At 40.1% G+C, this 25,611-nt stretch overlaps 1 protein-coding gene across 6 annotated transcripts in view; it reads right to left on the reverse strand.

Annotated features, from left to right (window-relative positions):
* caskin1 (CASK interacting protein 1) overlaps positions 1-25,611 on the reverse strand; it is a 195,490-nt gene that overhangs the window by 100,061 nt on the left and 69,818 nt on the right. For 4 of the 6 annotated variants that reach the window (XM_055896650.1, XM_055896627.1, XM_055896631.1 and 1 more), the window contains one exon: positions 11,690-11,938. The exons of the other annotated variants lie outside the window; for them this stretch is intronic. In XM_055896650.1, the coding sequence (XP_055752625.1) occupies positions 11,690-11,938 (249 nt within the window). The remainder of the gene's footprint in view (positions 1-11,689; positions 11,939-25,611) is intronic. 6 annotated transcript variants of the gene reach the window in all.

Genomic DNA, 25,611 nt, shown 5'->3' on the forward strand with positions numbered 1-25,611 from the left:
GTTCAACAGCAACACCACACTGTAACCCTTGTTCAACATCACACTACACTGTAACCCTTGTTCAACACTACACTACACTGTAACCCTTGTTCAACACCACACTGTAACCCTTGTTCAACAGCAACACTACACTGTAACCCTTGTTCAACATCACACTACACTGTAACCCTTGTTCAACACGACACTGTAACCCTTGTTCAACAGCAACACCACACTGTAACCCTTGTTCAACAACAACACCACACTGTAACCCTTGTTCAACATCACACTACACTGTAACCCTTGTTCAACAGCAACACCACACTGTAAACCTTGTTCAACACCACACTGTAAACCTTGTTCAACACCACACTGTAACCCTTGTTCAACACCACACTGTAACCCTTGTTCAACACCACACTGTAACCCTTGTTCAACATCACACCACACTGTAAACCTTGTTCAACACTACACTACACTGTAACCCTTGTTCAACACCAACACCACACTGTAACCCTTGTTCAACACCAACACCACACTGTAACCCTTGTTCAACAGCAACACTACACTGTAACCCTTGTTCAACACCACACTGTAACCCTTGTTCAACACGACACTGTAACCCTTGTTCAACACCAACACCACACTGTAACCCTTGTTCTACAGCAACACCACACTGTAACCCTTGTTCAACACCACACTGTAACCCTTGTTCAACAGCAACACTACACTGTAACCCTTGTTCAACACCACACTGTAACCCTTGTTCAACACGACACTGTAACCCTTGTTCAACACTACACCACACTGTAACCCTTGTTCAACAGCAACACTACACTGTAACCCTTGTTCAACAGCAACACTACACTGTAACCCTTGTTCAACACTACACTGTAACCCTTGTTCAACACCACACCACACTGTAACCCTTGTTCAACAGCAACACTACACTGTAACCCTTGTTCAACAGCAACACCACACTGTAACCCTTGTTCAACACCACACTGTAACCCTTGTTCAACAGCAACACCACACTGTAACCCTTGTTCAACAGCAACACTACACTGTAACCCTTGTTCAACAGCAACACCAAACTGTAACCCTTGTTCAACACCACACTGTAACCCTTGTTCAACACCACACTGTAACCCTTGTTCAACAGCAACACCAAACTGTAACCCTTGTTCAACACCACACTGTAACCCTTGTTCAACACCAACACCACACTGTAACCCTTGTTCTACAGCAACACTACACTGTAACCCTTGTTCAACACCACACTGTAACCCTTGTTCAACAGCAACACCACACTGTAACCCTTGTTCAACACCACACTGTAACCCTTGTTCAACAGCAACACCACACTGTAACCCTTGTTCAACACCACACTGTAACCCTTGTTCAACACCACACTGTAACCCTTGTTCAACAGCAACACCACACTGTAACCCTTGTTCAACACCACACTGTAACCCTTGTTCAACAGCAACACCACACTGTAACCCTTGTTCAACACCACACTGTAACCCTTGTTCAACACCACACTGTAACCCTTGTTCAACAGCAACACTACACTGTAACCCTTGTTCAACACCACACTGTAACCCTTGTTCAACAGCAACACCAAACTGTAACCCTTGTTCTACAGCAACACCACACTGTAACCCTTGTTCAACACCACACTGTAACCCTTGTTCAACAGCAACACCACACTGTAACCCTTGTTCAACAGCACACCACACTGTAACCCTTGTTCCACAGCAACACCATTCTGTAACCCTTGTTTAACAGCAACACCACACTGTAACCATTGTTCAACACCACACTCTAACCCTTGTTCAACGGCACACTGTAACCCTTGTTCAACAGCAACACCACACTGTAACCCTTGTTCAACACCACACTGTAACCCTTGTTCAACAGCAACACCACACTGTAACCCTTGTTCAACAGCAACACTACACTGTAACCCTTGTTCAACACCACACCACACTGTAACCCTTGTTCAACAGCAACACCACACTGTAACCCTTGTTCAACACCACACTGTAACCCTTGTTCAACAGCAACACTACACTGTAACCCTTGTTCAACACCACACTGTAACCCTTGTTCAACAGCAACACCAAACTGTAACCCTTGTTCAACACCACACGGTAACCCTTGTTCAACACCACACTGTAACCCTTGTTCAACAGCAACACCAAACTGTAACCCTTGTTCAACACCACACTGTAACCCTTGTTCAACACCAACAGCACACTGTAACCCTTGTTCTACAGCAACACTACACTGTAACCCTTGTTCAACACCACACTGTAACCCTTGTTCAACAGCAACACCACACTGTAACCCTCTTTCAACACCACACTGTAACCCTTGTTCAACAGCAACACCACACTGTAACCCTTGTTCAACACCACACTGTAACCCTTGTTCAACACCACACTGTAACCCTTGTTCAACAGCAACACCACACTGTAACCCTTGTTCAACACCACACTGTAACCCTTGTTCAACACCACACTGTAACCCTTGTTCAACAGCAACACCACACTGTAACCCTTGTTCAACACCACACTGTAACCCTTGTTCAACAGCAACACCACACTGTAACCCTTGTTCAACACCACACTGTAACCCTTGTTCAACACCACACTGTAACCCTTGTTCAACAGCAACACCACACTGTAACCCTTGTTCAACACCACACTGTAACACTTGTTCAACACCACACTGTAACCCTTGTTCAACAGCAACACCACACTGTAACCCTTGTTCAACAGCAACACCACACTGTAACCCTTGTTCAACACCAACACCACACTGTAACCCTTGTTCAACACCAACACCACACTGTAACCCTTGTTCAACACCAACACCACACTGTAACCCTTGTTCAACACCAACACCACACTGTAACCCTTGTTCAACAACACACCACACTGTAACCCTTGTTCAACAGCAACACCACACTGTAACCCTTGTTCAACATCACACTACACTGTAACCCTTGTTCAACACTACACTACACTGTAACCCTTGTTCAACACCACACTGTAACCCTTGTTCAACAGCAACACTACACTGTAACCCTTGTTCAACATCACACTACACTGTAACCCTTGTTCAACACGACACTGTAACCCTTGTTCAACAGCAACACCACACTGTAACCCTTGTTCAACAACAACACCACACTGTAACCCTTGTTCAACAGCAACACTACACTGTAACCCTTGTTCAACAGCAACACCACACTGTAAACCTTGTTCAACACCACACTGTAAACCTTGTTCAACACCACACTGTAACCCTTGTTCAACACCACACTGTAACCCTTGTTCAACACCACACTGTAACCCTTGTTCAACATCACACCACACTGTAAACCTTGTTCAACACTACACTACACTGTAACCCTTGTTCAACACCAACACCACACTGTAACCCTTGTTCAACACCAACACCACACTGTAACCCTTGTTCAACAGCAACACTACACTGTAACCCTTGTTCAACACCACACTGTAACCCTTGTTCAACACGACACTGTAACCCTTGTTCAACACCAACACCACACTGTAACCCTTGTTCTACAGCAACACCACACTGTAACCCTTGTTCAACACCACACTGTAACCCTTGTTCAACAGCAACACTACACTGTAACCCTTGTTCAACACCACACTGTAACCCTTGTTCAACACGACACTGTAACCCTTGTTCAACACTACACCACACTGTAACCCTTGTTCAACAGCAACACTACACTGTAACCCTTGTTCAACAGCAACACTACACTGTAACCCTTGTTCAACACTACACTGTAACCCTTGTTCAACACCACACCACACTGTAACCCTTGTTCAACAGCAACACTACACTGTAACCCTTGTTCAACAGCAACACCACACTGTAACCCTTGTTCAACACCACACTGTAACCCTTGTTCAACAGCAACACCACACTGTAACCCTTGTTCAACAGCAACACTACACTGTAACCCTTGTTCAACAGCAACACCAAACTGTAACCCTTGTTCAACACCACACTGTAACCCTTGTTCAACACCACACTGTAACCCTTGTTCAACAGCAACACCAAACTGTAACCCTTGTTCAACACCACACTGTAACCCTTGTTCAACACCAACACCACACTGTAACCCTTGTTCTACAGCAACACTACACTGTAACCCTTGTTCAACACCACACTGTAACCCTTGTTCAACAGCAACACCACACTGTAACCCTTGTTCAACACCACACTGTAACCCTTGTTCAACAGCAACACCACACTGTAACCCTTGTTCAACACCACACTGTAACCCTTGTTCAACACCACACTGTAACCCTTGTTCAACAGCAACACCACACTGTAACCCTTGTTCAACACCACACTGTAACCCTTGTTCAACAGCAACACCACACTGTAACCCTTGTTCAACACCACACTGTAACCCTTGTTCAACACCACACTGTAACCCTTGTTCAACAGCAACACTACACTGTAACCCTTGTTCAACACCACACTGTAACCCTTGTTCAACAGCAACACCAAACTGTAACCCTTGTTCTACAGCAACACCACACTGTAACCCTTGTTCAACACCACACTGTAACCCTTGTTCAACAGCAACACCACACTGTAACCCTTGTTCAACAGCACACCACACTGTAACCCTTGTTCCACAGCAACACCATTCTGTAACCCTTGTTTAACAGCAACACCACACTGTAACCATTGTTCAACACCACACTCTAACCCTTGTTCAACAGCACACTGTAACCCTTGTTCAACAGCAACACCACACTGTAACCCTTGTTCAACAGCACACTGTAACCCTTGTTCAACAGCAACACCACACTGTAACCCTTGTTCAACAGCAACACCACACTGTAACCCTTGTTCAACACCACACTGTAACCCTTGTTCAACAGCAACACTACACTGTAACCCTTGTTCAACACCACACTGTAACCCTTGTTCAACAGCAACACCAAACTGTAACCCTTGTTCAACACCACACGGTAACCCTTGTTCAACACCACACTGTAACCCTTGTTCAACAGCAACACCAAACTGTAACCCTTGTTCAACACCACACTGTAACCCTTGTTCAACACCAACAGCACACTGTAACCCTTGTTCTACAGCAACACTACACTGTAACCCTTGTTCAACACCACACTGTAACCCTTGTTCAACAGCAACACCACACTGTAACCCTCTTTCAACACCACACTGTAACCCTTGTTCAACAGCAACACCACACTGTAACCCTTGTTCAACACCACACTGTAACCCTTGTTCAACACCACACTGTAACCCTTGTTCAACAGCAACACCACACTGTAACCCTTGTTCAACACCACACTGTAACCCTTGTTCAACACCACACTGTAACCCTTGTTCAACAGCAACACCACACTGTAACCCTTGTTCAACAGCAACACCACACTGTAACCATTGTTCAACACCAACACCACACTGTAACCCTTGTTCAACACCAACACCACACTGTAACCCTTGTTCAACACCAACACCACAGTGTAACCCTTGTTCAACAACACACCACACTGTAACCCTTGTTCAACACAACACTGTAACCCTTGTTCAACAGCAACACCACACTGTAACCCTTGTTCAACATCACACTACACTGTAACCCTTGTTCAAAACTACACTACACTGTAACCCTTGTTCAACACCACACTGTAACCCTTGTTCAACAGCAACACCACACTGTAACCCTTGTTCAACAGCAACACTACACTGTAACCCTTGTTCAACATCACACTACACTGTAACCCTTGTTCAACACCACACTCTAACCCTTGTTCAACAGCAACACTACACTGTAACCCTTGTTCAACAACAACACCACACTGTAACCCTTGTTCAACAGCAACACCACACTGTAACCCTTGTTCAACACTACACTCTAACCCTTGTTCAACAGCACACTGTAACCCTTGTTCAACAGCAACACCACACTGTAACCCTTGTTCAACACCACACTGTAACCCTTGTTCAACAGCAACACCACACTGTAACCCTTGTTCAACAGCAACACTACACTGTAACCCTTGTTCAACACCACACCACACTGTAACCCTTGTTCAACAGCAACACCACACTGTAACCCTTGTTCAACACCACACTGTAACCCTTGTTCAACACCAACTATACACTGTAACCCTTGTTCAACACCACACTGTAACCCTTGTTCAACAGCAACACTACACTGTAACCCTTGTTCAACACCACACTGTAACCCTTGTTCAACAGCAACACCAAACTGTAACCCTTGTTCAACACCACACTGTAACCCTTGTTCAACACCACACTGTAACCCTTGTTCAACAGCAACACCAAACTGTAACCCTTGTTCAACACCACACTGTAGCCCTTGTTCAACACCAACACCACACTGTAACCCTTGTTCTACAGCAACACTACACTGTAACCCTTGTTCAACACCAAACTGTAACCCTTGTTCAACAGCAACACCACACTGTAACCCTTGTTCAACACCACACTGTAACCCTTGTTCAACACCAACAGCACACTGTAACCCTTGTTCAACAGCAACACCACACTGTAACCCTTGTTCAACACCACACTGTAACCCTTGTTCAACACCACACTGTAACCCTTGTTCAACACCACACTGTAACCCTTGTTCAACAGCAACACCACACTGTAACCCTTGTTCAACAGCAACACCACACTGTAACCCTTGTTCAACACCAACACCACACTGTAACCCTTGTTCAACACCAACACCACAATGTAACCCTTGTTCAACACCAACACCACACTGTAACCCTTGTTCAACAACACACCACACTGTAACCCTTGTTCAACACAACACTGTAACCCTTGTTCAACAGCAACACCACACTGTAACCCTTGTTCAACAGCAACACCACACTGTAACCATTGTTCAACATGACACTACACTGTAACCCTTGTTCAACACTACACTACACTGTAACCTTTGTTCAACACCACACTGTAACCCTTGTTCAACAGCAACACCACACTGTAACCCTTGTTCAACAGCAACACTACACTGTAACCCTTGTTCAACATCACACTACACTGTAACCCTTGTTCAACACGACACTGTAACCCTTGTTCAACAGCAACACTACACTGTAACCCTTGTTCAACAGCAACACTACACTGTAACCCTTGTTCAACAGCAACACTATACTGTAACCCTTGTTCAACAGCAACACCACACTGTAACCCTTGTTCAACACCACACTGTAACCCTTGTTCAACACCACACTGTAACCCTTGTTCAACACCACACTGTAACCCTTGTTCAACATCACACCACACTGTAACCCTTGTTCAACACTACACTACACTGTAACCCTTGTTCAACACCAACACCACACTGTAACCCTTGTTCAACACCAACACCACACTGTAACCCTTGTTCAACAGCAACACTACACTGTAACCCTTGTTCAACACTACACTGTAACCCTTGTTCAACACCACACTGTAACCCTTGTTCAACACCAACACCACACTGTAACCCTTGTTCTACAGCAACACCCCACTGTAACCCTTGTTCAACACCACACTGTAACCCTTGTTCAACACCACACTGTAACCCTTGTTCAACAGCAACACCACACTGTAACCCTTGTTCTACACCACACTGTAACCCTTGTTCTACAGCAACACCACACTGTAACCCTTGTTCAACACCAACACCACACTGTAACCCTTGTTCTACAGCAACACCACACTGTAACCCTTGTTCAACACTACACCACACTGTAACCCTTGTTCAACAGCAACACTACACTGTAACCCTTGTTCAACAGCAACACTACACTGTAACCCTTGTTCAACACCACACTGTAACCCTTGTTCAACAGCAACACCACACTGTAACCCTTGTTCAACAGCAACACTACACTGTAACCCTTGTTCAACAGCAACACCACACTGTAACCCTTGTTCAACACCACACCACACTGTAACCCTTGTTCAACAGCAACACCACACTGTAACCCTTGTTCAACACCACACTGTAACCCTTGTTCAACACCACACTGTAACCCTTGTTCAACAGCAACACCACACTGTAACCCTTGTTCAACAGCAACACCACACTGTAACCATTGTTCAACACCAACACCACACTGTAACCCTTGTTCAACACCAACACCACACTGTAACCCTTGTTCAACACCAACACCACAGTGTAACCCTTGTTCAACAACACACCACACTGTAACCCTTGTTCAACACAACACTGTAACCCTTGTTCAACAGCAACACCACACTGTAACCCTTGTTCAACATCACACTACACTGTAACCCTTGTTCAAAACTACACTACACTGTAACCCTTGTTCAACACCACACTGTAACCCTTGTTCAACAGCAACACCACACTGTAACCCTTGTTCAACAGCAACACTACACTGTAACCCTTGTTCAACATCACACTACACTGTAACCCTTGTTCAACACCACACTCTAACCCTTGTTCAACAGCAACACTACACTGTAACCCTTGTTCAACAACAACACCACACTGTAACCCTTGTTCAACAGCAACACCACACTGTAACCCTTGTTCAACACTACACTCTAACCCTTGTTCAACAGCACACTGTAACCCTTGTTCAACAGCAACACCACACTGTAACCCTTGTTCAACACCACACTGTAACCCTTGTTCAACAGCAACACCACACTGTAACCCTTGTTCAACAGCAACACTACACTGTAACCCTTGTTCAACACCACACCACACTGTAACCCTTGTTCAACAGCAACACCACACTGTAACCCTTGTTCAACACCACACTGTAACCCTTGTTCAACACCAACTATACACTGTAACCCTTGTTCAACACCACACTGTAACCCTTGTTCAACAGCAACACTACACTGTAACCCTTGTTCAACACCACACTGTAACCCTTGTTCAACAGCAACACCAAACTGTAACCCTTGTTCAACACCACACTGTAACCCTTGTTCAACACCACACTGTAACCCTTGTTCAACAGCAACACCAAACTGTAACCCTTGTTCAACACCACACTGTAGCCCTTGTTCAACACCAACACCACACTGTAACCCTTGTTCTACAGCAACACTACACTGTAACCCTTGTTCAACACCAAACTGTAACCCTTGTTCAACAGCAACACCACACTGTAACCCTTGTTCAACACCACACTGTAACCCTTGTTCAACACCAACAGCACACTGTAACCCTTGTTCAACAGCAACACCACACTGTAACCCTTGTTCAACACCACACTGTAACCCTTGTTCAACACCACACTGTAACCCTTGTTCAACACCACACTGTAACCCTTGTTCAACAGCAACACCACACTGTAACCCTTGTTCAACAGCAACACCACACTGTAACCCTTGTTCAACACCAACACCACACTGTAACCCTTGTTCAACACCAACACCACAATGTAACCCTTGTTCAACACCAACACCACACTGTAACCCTTGTTCAACAACACACCACACTGTAACCCTTGTTCAACACAACACTGTAACCCTTGTTCAACAGCAACACCACACTGTAACCCTTGTTCAACAGCAACACCACACTGTAACCCTTGTTCAACATGACACTACACTGTAACCCTTGTTCAACACTACACTACACTGTAACCTTTGTTCAACACCACACTGTAACCCTTGTTCAACAGCAACACCACACTGTAACCCTTGTTCAACAGCAACACTACACTGTAACCCTTGTTCAACATCACACTACACTGTAACCCTTGTTCAACACGACACTGTAACCCTTGTTCAACAGCAACACTACACTGTAACCCTTGTTCAACAGCAACACTACACTGTAACCCTTGTTCAACAGCAACACTACACTGTAACCCTTGTTCAACAGCAACACCACACTGTAACCCTTGTTCAACACCACACTGTAACCCTTGTTCAACACCACACTGTAACCCTTGTTCAACACCACACTGTAACCCTTGTTCAACATCACACCACACTGTAACCCTTGTTCAACACTACACTACACTGTAACCCTTGTTCAACACCAACACCACACTGTAACCCTTGTTCAACACCAACACCACACTGTAACCCTTGTTCAACAGCAACACTACACTGTAACCCTTGTTCAACACTACACTGTAACCCTTGTTCAACACCACACTGTAACCCTTGTTCAACACCAACACCACACTGTAACCCTTGTTCTACAGCAACACCCCACTGTAACCCTTGTTCAACACCACACTGTAACCCTTGTTCAACACCACACTGTAACCCTTGTTCAACAGCAACACCACACTGTAACCCTTGTTCTACACCACACTGTAACCCTTGTTCTACAGCAACACCACACTGTAACCCTTGTTCAACACCAACACCACACTGTAACCCTTGTTCTACAGCAACACCACACTGTAACCCTTGTTCAACACTACACCACACTGTAACCCTTGTTCAACAGCAACACTACACTGTAACCCTTGTTCAACAGCAACACTACACTGTAACCCTTGTTCAACACCACACTGTAACCCTTGTTCAACAGCAACACCACACTGTAACCCTTGTTCAACAGCAACACTACACTGTAACCCTTGTTCAACAGCAACACCACACTGTAACCCTTGTTCAACACCACACCACACTGTAACCCTTGTTCAACAGCAACACCACACTGTAACCCTTGTTCAACACCACACTGTAACCCTTGTTCAACAGCAACACCACACTGTAACCCTTGTTCAACAGCAACACTACACTGTAACCCTTGTTCAACACCACACTACACTGTAACCCTTGTTCAACACCTTACTACACTGTAACCCTTGTTCAACACCACACTACACTGTAACCCTTGTTCAACACCACACTACACTGTAACCCTTGTTCAACACCACACTACACTGTAACCCTTGTTCAACACCACACTGTAACCCTTGTTCAACACCACACTGTAACCCTTGTTCTAAATGGGTGGGGTGACAACAGCAACAACAGAAAAAACTACTTTAAACTGTAACAGATTTACATAAACCACAACTATAAACTGTAACAGATTTACATAAACCACAATTTAAACTGTAACAGATTTACATAAACCACAATTTAAACTGTAACAGATTTACATAAACCACAATTTAAACTGTAACAGATTTACATAAACCACAATTTAAACTGTAACAGATTTACATAAACCACAATTTAAACTGTAACAGATTTACATAAACCACAACTATAAACTGTAACAGATTTACATAAACCACAACTATAAACTGTAACAGATTTACATAAACCACAACTATAAACTGTAACAGATTTACATAAACCACAACTATAAACTGTAACAGATTTACATAAACCACAACTTTAAACTGTAACAGATTTACATAAACCACAACTATAAACTGTAACAGATTTACATAAACCACAATTTAAACCAGGATATAAACCACAATTTAAACCAGGATATAAACCACTGTTTACCGAAAACCTCAAGGGATGACCAGATAGAGCCCTCAGAGAGGTGAGAGTGGGTGAGCCAATCAGATATCAGATCATAGTTATATAATCATCACCCCTTAAAGCTTTGGGAATAATAATAATAATAATAATAATAATAATAATAATAATATAAAATAATATAATAATGTATGAGGGGGGCGTGTACCTGGGGGGGTGGTGGGTGTGTCCCCCGGGGTCGTCACGGGCGACCTGTTATAGCCAAAGGAAGTGAATAGTGGAAGCAGTGGCTGATGGATATGTGGAGGAGGAGGAGGCGGAGGAGGCAGGATATGGAACTGATGGAACGTGGTTTCGTTGCCGTTGACGACCGCTGAGTTGGCGGGGGCGACCGTCGGCGTGGGAACGAGCTGTATCTTTTGAAACTGTTGGGTGTTAATGACTGTGCTCGGCAAACCTAGATACGATCACCGTGACGATGACACGACAACAAACAAACAAAAACAAACAAAAACAAAATACATGTAAGAGAAATAAAATGTAATTAAACCAATAAAAAACCTTAAATCACAAATCAATCGACTAGGTAACATGTTAGAGAGATGAACACAGAGAGAGATGGAGGAAGGAGACGGACGGAAGGAGGATAGAGATTACTGTGACTAGGATGGAGAGAGGAGATGAATGGAGGGAGGAGAGGGGAGGGAGGAGAGAGATGGAGAAGGATGGAGGGAGGAGAGGAATGGAGGGAGGAGAGGGGAGGGAGGAGAGGGGAGGGAGGAGATGAATGGAAGGAGGAGAGGGGAGGGAGGAGAGGAATAGAGAGACGAAAGGGGAGGGAGGAGAGGCATGAGAGGACAGCAAGTAACTGTGTTCTCCCTCTGAACACAGCTGCCTTACGTACACTATGTACCCTGGGGAAGTGTGTGTGTGTGTGAATGTGTGCGTGCGTGTGAATGTGTGTGTGTGTGTGTGTGTGTGTGTGTGTGCGTGCGTGCGTGCGTGCGTGCGAATGTGTGTGCGTGTGTGTGTTCTGAGCATTTGGTATGACTCACTTTATGCTTTGGGAAGACCGATAATTCAATTATCAGTGAAACACACACACACACACACACACACACACACACACACACACACACACACACACACACACGCACACGCACACGCACACACGCACACACACTGGGCTTGGCTGTTGTTTCTGGAGCAGCTGATGGTCGTGACAGAGGGTCAGCTGTAAGGTAGTTGTACTGTATCGTGACAGAGGGTCAGCTGTAAGGTAGTTTTATGGTATCGTGACAGAGAGTCAGCTGTAAGGTAGTTGTGTGGTATCGTGACAGAGGGTCAGCTGTAAGGTAGTTGTATGGTATCATGACAGAGGGCCAGCTGTAAGGTAGTTGTATGGTATAGTGACAGAGGGTCAGCTGTAAGGTAGTTGTACGGTATCGTGACAGAGGGCCAGCTGTAAGGTAGTTGTACGGTATCATGACAGAGGGTCAGCTGTAAGGTAGTTGTACGGTATCGTGACAGAGGGTCAGCTGTAAGGTAGTTGTATGGTATCGTGACAGAGGGTCAGCTGTGTTAATATCAGCAGTAGAGCAACAACAGGAAGGAGAAGAGTTAGAAGCTGAGCTGGTAGAGAGAAGAAGAATATAGAGAAAGGGTGATGGGAAAAACAGCCAATGTGATACAAAACAGACAAAAATGAAAAAAAACAGACAGACAGACAGACTGGTGTAGATATGACACCACTAGATATAGATATGACACCACTAGGTATAGATATGACACCACTAGATATAGATATGACACCACTAGATATAGATATGACACCACTAGGTATAGATATGACACCACTAGGTATAGATATGACACCACTAGGTATAGATATGACACCACTAGATATAGATATGACACCACTAGGTATAGATATGACACCACTAGATATGACACCACTAGGTATAGATATGACACCACTAGGTATAGATATGACACCACTAGGTATAGATATGACACCACTAGATATGACACCACTAGGTATAGATATGACACCACTAGGTATAGATATGACACCACTAGATATAGATATGACACCACTAGATATAGATATGACACCACTAGATATAGATATGACACCACTGGATATAGATATGACACCACTGGATATAGATATGACACCACTAGATATAGATATGACACCACTAGATATAGATATGACACCACTAGATATGACACCACTAGATATAGATATGACACCACTAGGTATAGATATGACACCACTAGGTATAGATATGACACCACTAGATATAGATATGACACCACTAGATATAGGTATGACACCACTAGATATAGATATGACACCACTAGATATAGATATGACACCACTAGATATGACACCACTAGATATAGATATGACACCACTAGATATAGATATGACACCACTAGGTATAGATATGACACCACTAGATATGACACCACTAGATATAGATATGACACCACTAGGTATAGATATGACACCACTAGATATAGATATGACACCACTAGATATAGATATGACACCACTAGGTATAGATATGACACCACTAGATATGACACCACTAGGTATAGATATGACACCACTAGGTATAGATATGACACCACTAGATATAGATATGACACCACTAGATATAGATATGACACCACTAGATATAGATATGACACCACTAGGTATAGATATGACACCACTAGATATAGATATGACACCACTAGGTATAGATATGACACCACTAGGTATAGATATGACACCACTAGGTATAGATATGACACCACTAGATATAGATATGACACCACTAGGTATAGATATGACACCACTAGGTATAGATATGACACCACTAGATATAGATATGACACCACTAGATATAGATATGACACCACTAGATATAGATATGACACCACTAGATATAGATATGACACCACTAGATATAGATATGACACCACTAGATATAGATATGACACCACTAGATATAGATATGACACCACTAGATATAGATATGACACCACTAGGTATAGATATGACAACACTAGGTATAGATATGACACCACTAGATATAGATATGACACCACTAGATATAGATATGACACCACTAGGTATAGATATGACACCACTAGATATAGATATGACACAACTAGGTATAGATATGACACCACTAGATATAGATATGACACCACTAGATATGACACCACTAGATATAGATATGACACCACTAGATATAGATATGACACCACTAGATATAGGTATGACTCCACTAGGTATAGATATGACACCACTAGATATAGATATGACACCACTAGGTATAGATATGACACTACTAGATATAGATATGACACCACTAGGTATAGATATGACACCACTAGGTATAGATATGACACCACTAGATATAGATATGACACCACTAGATATAGATATGACACCACTAGGTATAGATATGACACCATTAGGTATAGATATGACACCACTAGATATAGATATGACACCACTAGATATAGATATGACACCACTAGGTATAGATATGACACCACTAGGTATAGATATGACACCACTAGATATAGATATGACACCACTAGATATGACACCACTAGGTATAGATATGACACCACTAGGTATAGATATGACACCACTAGGTATAGATATGACACCACTAGGTATAGATATGACACCACTAGGTATAGATATGACACCACTAGATATAGATATGACACCACTAGGTATAGATATGACACCACTAGATATAGATATGACACCACTAGATATAGATATGACACCACTAGGTATATATATGACACCACTAGATATAGATATGACACCACTAGATATAGATATGACACCACTAGATATAGACATGACACCACTAGATATAGATATGACACCACTAGATATAGATATGACACCACTAGGTATAGATATGACACCACTAGATATAGATATGACACCACTAGGTATAGATATGACACCACTAGATATAGATATGACACCACTAGATATAGATATGACACCACTAGATATAGACATGACACCACTAGATATAGATATGACACCACTAGATATAGATATGACACCACTAGGTATAGATATGACACCACTAGGTATAGATATGACACCACTAGATATAGATATGACACCACTAGGTATAGATATGACACCACTAGATATAGATATGACACCACTAGATATAGATATGACACCACTAGGTATATATATGACACCACTAGATATAGATATGACACCACTAGATATAGATATGACACCACTAGATATAGACATGACACCACTAGATATAGATATGACACCACTAGATATAGACATGACACCACTAGATATAGATATGACACCACTAGGTATAGATATGACACCACTAGGTATAGATATGACACCACTAGATATAGATATGACACCACTAGATATAGATATGACACCACTAGATATAGACATGACACCACTAGATATAGATATGACACCACTAGATATAGATATGACACCACTAGATATAGATATGACACCACTAGGTATAGATATGACACCACTAGATATAGATATGACACCACTAGATATGACACCACTAGATATAGATATGACACCACTAGATATAGATATGACACCACTAGGTATAGATATGACACCACTAGATATAGATATGACACCACTAGATATGACACCACTAGATATAGATATGACACCACTAGATATAGATATGACACCACTAGATATAGATATGACACCACTAGATATAGATATGACACCACTAGATATAGATATGACACCACTAGGTATAGATATGACACCACTAGATATAGATATGACACCACTAGGTATAGATATGACACCACTAGATATAGATATGACACCACTAGATATAGATATGACACCACTAGATATAGATATGACACCACTAGATATAGATATGACACCATTAGGTATAGATATGACACCACTAGATATAGATATGACACCACTAGGTATAGATATGACACCACTAGATATAGATATGACACCACTAGATATAGATATGACAACACTAGATATAGATATGACACCACTAGATATAGATATGACACCACTAGGTATAGATATGACACCACTAGGTATAGATATGACACCACTAGATATAGATATGACACCACTAGATATAGATATGACACCACTAGATATAGATATGACACCACTAGGTATAGATATGACACCACTAGGTATAGATATGACACCACTAGATATAGATATGACACCACTAGATATAGATATGACACCACTAGGTATAGATATGATACCACTATATATATATATGACACCACTAGGTATAGATATGACACCACTAGGTATAGATATGACACCACTAGGTATAGATATGACACCACTAGGTATAGATATGACACCACTAGATATAGATATGACACCACTAGGTATAGATATGACACCACTAGATATAGATATGACACCACTAGGTATAGATATGACACCACTAGATATAGATATGACACCACTAGAAATAGATATGACACCACTATATATGACACCACTAGGTATAGATATGACACCACTAGGTATAGATATGACACCACTAGGTATAGATATGACACCACTAGGTATAGATATGACACCACTAGATATAGATATGACACCACTAGGTATAGTAATGACACCACTAGGTATAGATATGACACCACTAGGTATAGATATGACACCACTAGGTATAGATATGACACCACTAGATATAGATATGACACCACTAGATATGACACCACTAGATATAGATATGACACCACTAGATATAGATATGACACCACTAGATATAGATATGACACCACTAGATATAGATATGACACCACTAGATATAGATATGACACCACTAGATATATATATGACACCACTAGGTATAGATATGACACCACTAGGTATAGATATGACACCACTAGATATAGATATGACACCACTAGGTATAGATATGACACCACTAGATATATAAATGACACCACTAGGTATAGATATGACACCACTAGGTATAGATATGACACCACTAGATATAGATATGACACCACTAGGTATAGATATGACACCACTAGGTATAGATATGACACCACTAGATATAGATATGACACCACTAGATATAGATATGACACCACTAGATATAGATATGACACCACTAGATATAGATATGACACCACTAGATATAGATATGACACCACTAGGTATAGATATGACACCACTAGATATAGATATGACACCACTAGGTATAGATATGACACCACTAGGTATAGATATGACACCACTAGATATAGATATGACACCACTAGGTATAGATATGACACCACTAGATATAGATATGACACCACTAGGTATAGATATGACACCACTAGGTATAGATATGACACCACTAGATATAGATATGACACCACTAGATATAGATATGACACCACTAGATATAGATATGACACCACTAGGTATAGATATGACATCACTAGATATAGATATGACACCACTACATATAGATATGACACCACTAGATATGACACCACTAGGTATAGATATGACACCACTAGATATAGATATGACACCACTAGGTATAGATATGACACCACTAGATATAGATATGACACCACTAGATATAGATATGATACCAGTAGGTATAGATATGACACCACTAGGTATAGATATGACACCACTAGATATAGATATGACACCACTAGATATGACACCACTAGGTATAGATATGACACCACTAGATATAGATATGACACCACTAGATATAGATATGACACCACTAGATATAGATATGACACCACTAGATATAGATATGACACCACTAGATATAGATATGACACCACTAGATATAGATATGACACCACTAGGTATAGATATGACACCACTAGGTATAGATATGACACCACTAGATATAGATATGACACCACTAGGTATAGATATGACACCACTAGATATAGATATGACACCACTAGATATAGATATGACACCACTAGGTATAGATATGACACCACTAGATATAGATATGACACCACTAGATATAGATATGACACCACTAGATATAGATATGACACCACTAGATATAGATATGACACCACTAGATATAGATATGACACCACTAGGTATAGATATGACACCACTAGATATAGATATGACACCACTAGATATGACACCACTAGATATAGATATGACACCACTAGATATAGATATGACACCACTAGATATAGATATGACACCACTATATATAGATATGACACCACTAGATATAGATATGACACCACTAGATATAGATATGACACCACTAGGTATAGATATGACACCACTAGATATGACACCACTAGGTATAGATATGACACCACTAGATATAGATATGACACCACTAGATATAGATATGACACCACTAGGTATAGATATGAGACCACTAGATATAGATATGACACCACTAGGTATAGATATGACACCACTAGGTATAGATATGACACCACTAGATATAGATATGACACCACTAGATATAGATATGACACCACTAGATATAGATATGACACCACTAGATATAGATATGACACCACTAGATATAGACATGACACCACTAGATATAGATATGACACCACTAGATATAGACATGACACCACTAGATATAGATATGACACCACTAGGTATAGATATGACACCACTAGGTATAGATATGACACCACTAGATATAGATATGACACCACTAGATATAGATATGACACCACTAGATATAGACATGACACCACTAGATATAGATATGACACCACTAGATATAGATATGACACCACTAGATATAGATATGACACCACTAGGTATAGATATGACACCACTAGATATAGATATGACACCACTAGATATGACACCACTAGATATAGATATGACACCACTAGATATAGATATGACACCACTAGGTATAGATATGACACCACTAGATATAGATATGACACCACTAGATATGACACCACTAGATATAGATATGACACCACTAGATATAGATATGACACCACTAGATATAGATATGACACCACTAGATATAGATATGACACCACTAGATATAGATATGACACCACTAGGTATAGATATGACACCACTAGATATAGATATGACACCACTAGGTATAGATATGACACCACTAGATATAGATATGACACCACTAGATATAGATATGACACCACTAGATATAGATATGACACCACTAGATATAGATATGACACCACTAGGTATAGATATGACACCACTAGATATAGATATGACACCACTAGGTATAGATATGACACCACTAGATATAGATATGACACCACTAGATATAGATATGACAACACTAGATATAGATATGACACCACTAGATATAGATATGACACCACTAGGTATAGATATGACACCACTAGGTATAGATATGACACCACTAGATATAGATATGACACCACTAGATATAGATATGACACCACTAGATATAGATATGACACCACTAGGTATAGATATGACACCACTAGGTATAGATATGACACCACTAGATATAGATATGACACCACTAGATATAGATATGACACCACTAGGTATAGATATGATACCACTATATATATATATGACACCACTAGGTATAGATATGACACCACTAGGTATAGATATGACACCACTAGGTATAGATATGACACCACTAGGTATAGATATGACACCACTAGATATAGATATGACACCACTAGGTATAGATATGACACCACTAGATATAGATATGACACCACTAGGTATAGATATGACACCACTAGATATAGATATGACACCACTAGAAATAGATATGACACCACTATATATGACACCACTAGGTATAGATATGACACCACTAGGTATAGATATGACACCACTAGGTATAGATATGACACCACTAGGTATAGATATGACACCACTAGATATAGATATGACACCACTAGGTATAGTAATGACACCACTAGGTATAGATATGACACCACTAGGTATAGATATGACACCACTAGGTATAGATATGACACCACTAGATATAGATATGACACCACTAGATATAGATATGACACCACTAGATATGACACCACTAGATATAGATATGACACCACTAGATATAGATATGACACCACTAGATATAGATATGACACCACTAGATATAGATATGACACCACTAGATATAGATATGACACCACTAGATATAGATATGACACCACTAGGTATAGATATGACACCACTAGGTATAGATATGACACCACTAGATATAGATATGACACCACTAGGTATAGATATGACACCACTAGATATAGATATGACACCACTAGGTATAGATATGACACCACTAGGTATAGATATGACACCACTAGATATAGATATGACACCACTAGGTATAGATATGACACCACTAGGTATAGATATGACACCACTAGATATAGATATGACACCACTAGATATAGATATGACACCACTAGATATAGATATGACACCACTAGATATAGATATGACACCACTAGATATAGATATGACACCACTAGGTATAGATATGACACCACTAGATATAGATATGACACCACTAGGTATAGATATGACACCACTAGGTATAGATATGACACCACTAGATATAGATATGACACCACTAGGTATAGATATGACACCACTAGATATAGATATGACACCACTAGGTATAGATATGACACCACTAGGTATAGATATGACACCACTAGATATAGATATGACACCACTAGATATAGATATGACACCACTAGATATAGATATGACACCACTAGGTATAGATATGACACCACTAGATATAGATATGACACCACTAGATATAGATATGACACCACTAGATATGACACCACTAGGTATAGATATGACACCACTAGATATAGATATGACACCACTAGGTATAGATATGACACCACTAGATATAGATATGACACCACTAGATATAGATATGATACCACTAGGTATAGATATGACACCACTAGGTATAGATATGACACCACTAGATATAGATATGACACCACTAGATATGACACCACTAGGTATAGATATGACACCACTAGATATAGATATGACACCACTAGATATAGATATGACACCACTAGATATAGATATGACACCACTAGATATAGATATGACACCACTAGATATAGATATGACACCACTAGATATAGATATGACACCACTAGGTATAGATATGACACCACTAGGTATAGATATGACACCACTAGATATAGATATGACACCACTAGGTATAGATATGACACCACTAGATATAGATATGACACCACTAGATATAGATATGACACCACTAGGTATAGATATGACACCACTAGATATAGATATGACACCACTAGATATAGATATGACACCACTAGATATAGATATGACACCACTAGATATAGATATGACACCACTAGATATAGATATGACACCACTAGGTATAGATATGACACCACTAGATATAGATATGACACCACTAGTATAGATATGACACCACTAGATATAGATATGACACCACTAGATATAGATATGACACCACTAGATATAGATATGACACCACTAGATATAGATATGACACCACTAGATATAGATATGACACCACTAGATATAGATATGACACCACTAGGTATAGATATGACACCACTAGTATAGATATGACACCACTAGGTATAGATATGACACCACTAGATATAGATATGACACCACTAGATATAGATATGACACCACTAGATATAGATATGACACCACTAGATATAGATATGACACCACTAGGATATAGATATGACACCACTAGGTATAGATATGACACCACTAGATATAGATATGACACCACTAGATATAGATATGACACCACTAGATATAGATATGACACCACTAGAGTATAGATATGACACCACTAGATATAGATATGACACCACTAGATATAGATATGACACCACTAGGTATAGATATGACACCACTAGATATAGATATGACACCACTAGATATAGATATGACACCACTAGGTATAGATATGACACCACTAGATATAGATATGACACCACTAGATATAGATATGACACCACTAGATATAGATATGACACCACTAGATATAGATATGACACCACTAGATATAGATATGACACCACTAGTATAGATATGACACCACTAGGTATAGATATGACACCACTAGATATAGATATGACACCACTAGATATAGATATGACACCACTAGATATAGATATGACACCACTAGATATAGATATGACACCACTAGATATAGATATGACACCACTAGATATAGATATGACACCACTAGATATAGATATGACACCACTAGGTATAGATATGACACCACTAGGTATAGATATGACACCACTAGATATAGATATGACACCACTAGGTATAGATATGACACCACTAGATATAGATATGACACCACTAGATATAGATATGACACCACTAGATATAGATATGACACCACTAGATATAGATATGACACCACTAGATATAGATATGACACCACTAGATATAGATATGACACCACTAGATATAGATATGACACCACTAGATATAGATATGACACCACTAGATATAGATATGACACCACTAGATATAGATATGACACCACTAGTATAGATATGACACCACTAGATATAGATATGACACCACTAGATATAGATATGACACCACTAGATATAGATATGACACCACTAGATATAGATATGACACCACTAGATATAGATATGACACCACTAGATATAGATATGACACCACTAGGTATAGATATGACACCACTAGTATAGATATGACACCACTAGGTATAGATATGACACCACTAGATATAGATATGACACCACTAGATATAGATATGACACCACTAGGTATAGATATGACACCACTAGTATAGATATGACACCACTAGATATAGATATGACACCACTAGATATAGATATGACACCACTAGGTATAGATATGACACCACTAGATATGACACCACTAGGTATAGATATGACACCACTATATATAGATATGACACCACTAGATATAGATATGACACCACTAGATATAGATATGACACCACTAGGTATAGATATGACACCACTAGGTATAGATATGACACCACTAGATATAGATATGACACCACTAGATATAGATATGACACCACTAGGTATAGATATGACACCACTAGGTATAGATATGACACCACTAGATATAGATATGACACCACTAGGTATAGATATGACACCACTAGGTATAGATATGACACCACTAGATATAGATATGACACCACTAGATATAGATATGACACCACTAGGTATAGATATGACACCACTAGATATAGATATGACACCACTAGATATAGATATGACACCACTAGGTATAGATATGACACCACTAGGTATAGATATGACACCACTAGATATAGATATGACACCACTAGGTATAGATATGACACCACTAGATATAGATATGACACCACTAGGTATAGATATGACACCACTAGGTATAGATATGACACCACTAGATATAGATATGACACCACTAGGTATAGATATGACACCACTAGGTATAGATATGACACCACTAGATATAGATATGACACCACTAGATATAGATATGACACCACTAGATATAGATATGACACCACTAGATATAGATATGACACCACTAGATATAGATATGACACCACTAGGTATAGATATGACACCACTAGATATAGATATGACACCACTAGGTATAGATATGACACCACTAGGTATAGATATGACACCACTAGATATAGATATGACACCACTAGATATAGATATGACACCACTAGATATAGATATGACACCACTAGGTATAGATATGACACCACTAGATATAGATATGACACCACTAGATATAGATATGACACCACTAGGTATAGATATGACACCACTAGATATAGATATGACACCACTAGGTATAGATATGACACCACTAGATATAGATATGACACCACTAGGTATAGATATGACACCACTAGGTATAGATATGACACCACTAGATATAGATATGACACCACTAGATATAGATATGACACCACTAGATATAGATATGACACCACTAGGTATAGATATGACACCACTAGATATAGATATGACACCACTAGATATAGATATGACACCACTAGATATAGATATGACACCACTAGATATAGATATGACACCACTAGATATAGATATGACACCACTAGATATAGATATGACACCACTAGATATAGATATGACACCACTAGTATAGATATGACACCACTAGGTATAGATATGACACCACTAGATATAGATATGACACCACTAGATATAGATATGACACCACTAGGTATAGATATGACACCACTAGATATAGATATGACACCACTAGATATAGATATGACACCACTAGATATAGATATGACACCACTAGATATAGATATGACACCACTAGTATAGATATGACACCACTAGGTATAGATATGACACCACTAGATATAGATATGACACCACTAGATATAGATATGACACCACTAGATATAGATATGACACCACTAGATATAGATATGACACCACTAGATATAGATATGACACCACTAGATATAGATATGACACCACTAGATATAGATATGACACCACTAGATATAGATATGACACCACTAGATATAGATATGACACCACTAGGTATAGATATGACACCACTAGATATAGATATGACACCACTAGATATAGATATGACACCACTAGGTATAGATATGACACCACTAGATATAGATATGACACCACTAGATATAGATATGACACCACTAGATATAGATATGACACCACTAGATATAGATATGACACCACTAGATATAGATATGACACCACTAGATATAGATATGACACCACTAGGTATAGATATGACACCACTAGATATAGATATGACACCACTAGATATAGATATGACACCACTAGATATAGATATGACACCACTAGATATAGATATGACACCACTAGATATAGATATGACACCACTAGATATAGATATGACACCACTAGATATAGATATGACACCACTAGATATAGATATGACACCACTAGGTATAGATATGACACCACTAGATATAGATATGACACCACTAGATATAGATATGACACCACTAGGTA

The sequence above is a fragment of the Salvelinus fontinalis genome, chromosome 2 (assembly GCF_029448725.1).
Source record: "Salvelinus fontinalis isolate EN_2023a chromosome 2, ASM2944872v1, whole genome shotgun sequence".
Classification (NCBI taxonomy): Eukaryota; Metazoa; Chordata; class Actinopteri; order Salmoniformes; family Salmonidae; genus Salvelinus; species Salvelinus fontinalis.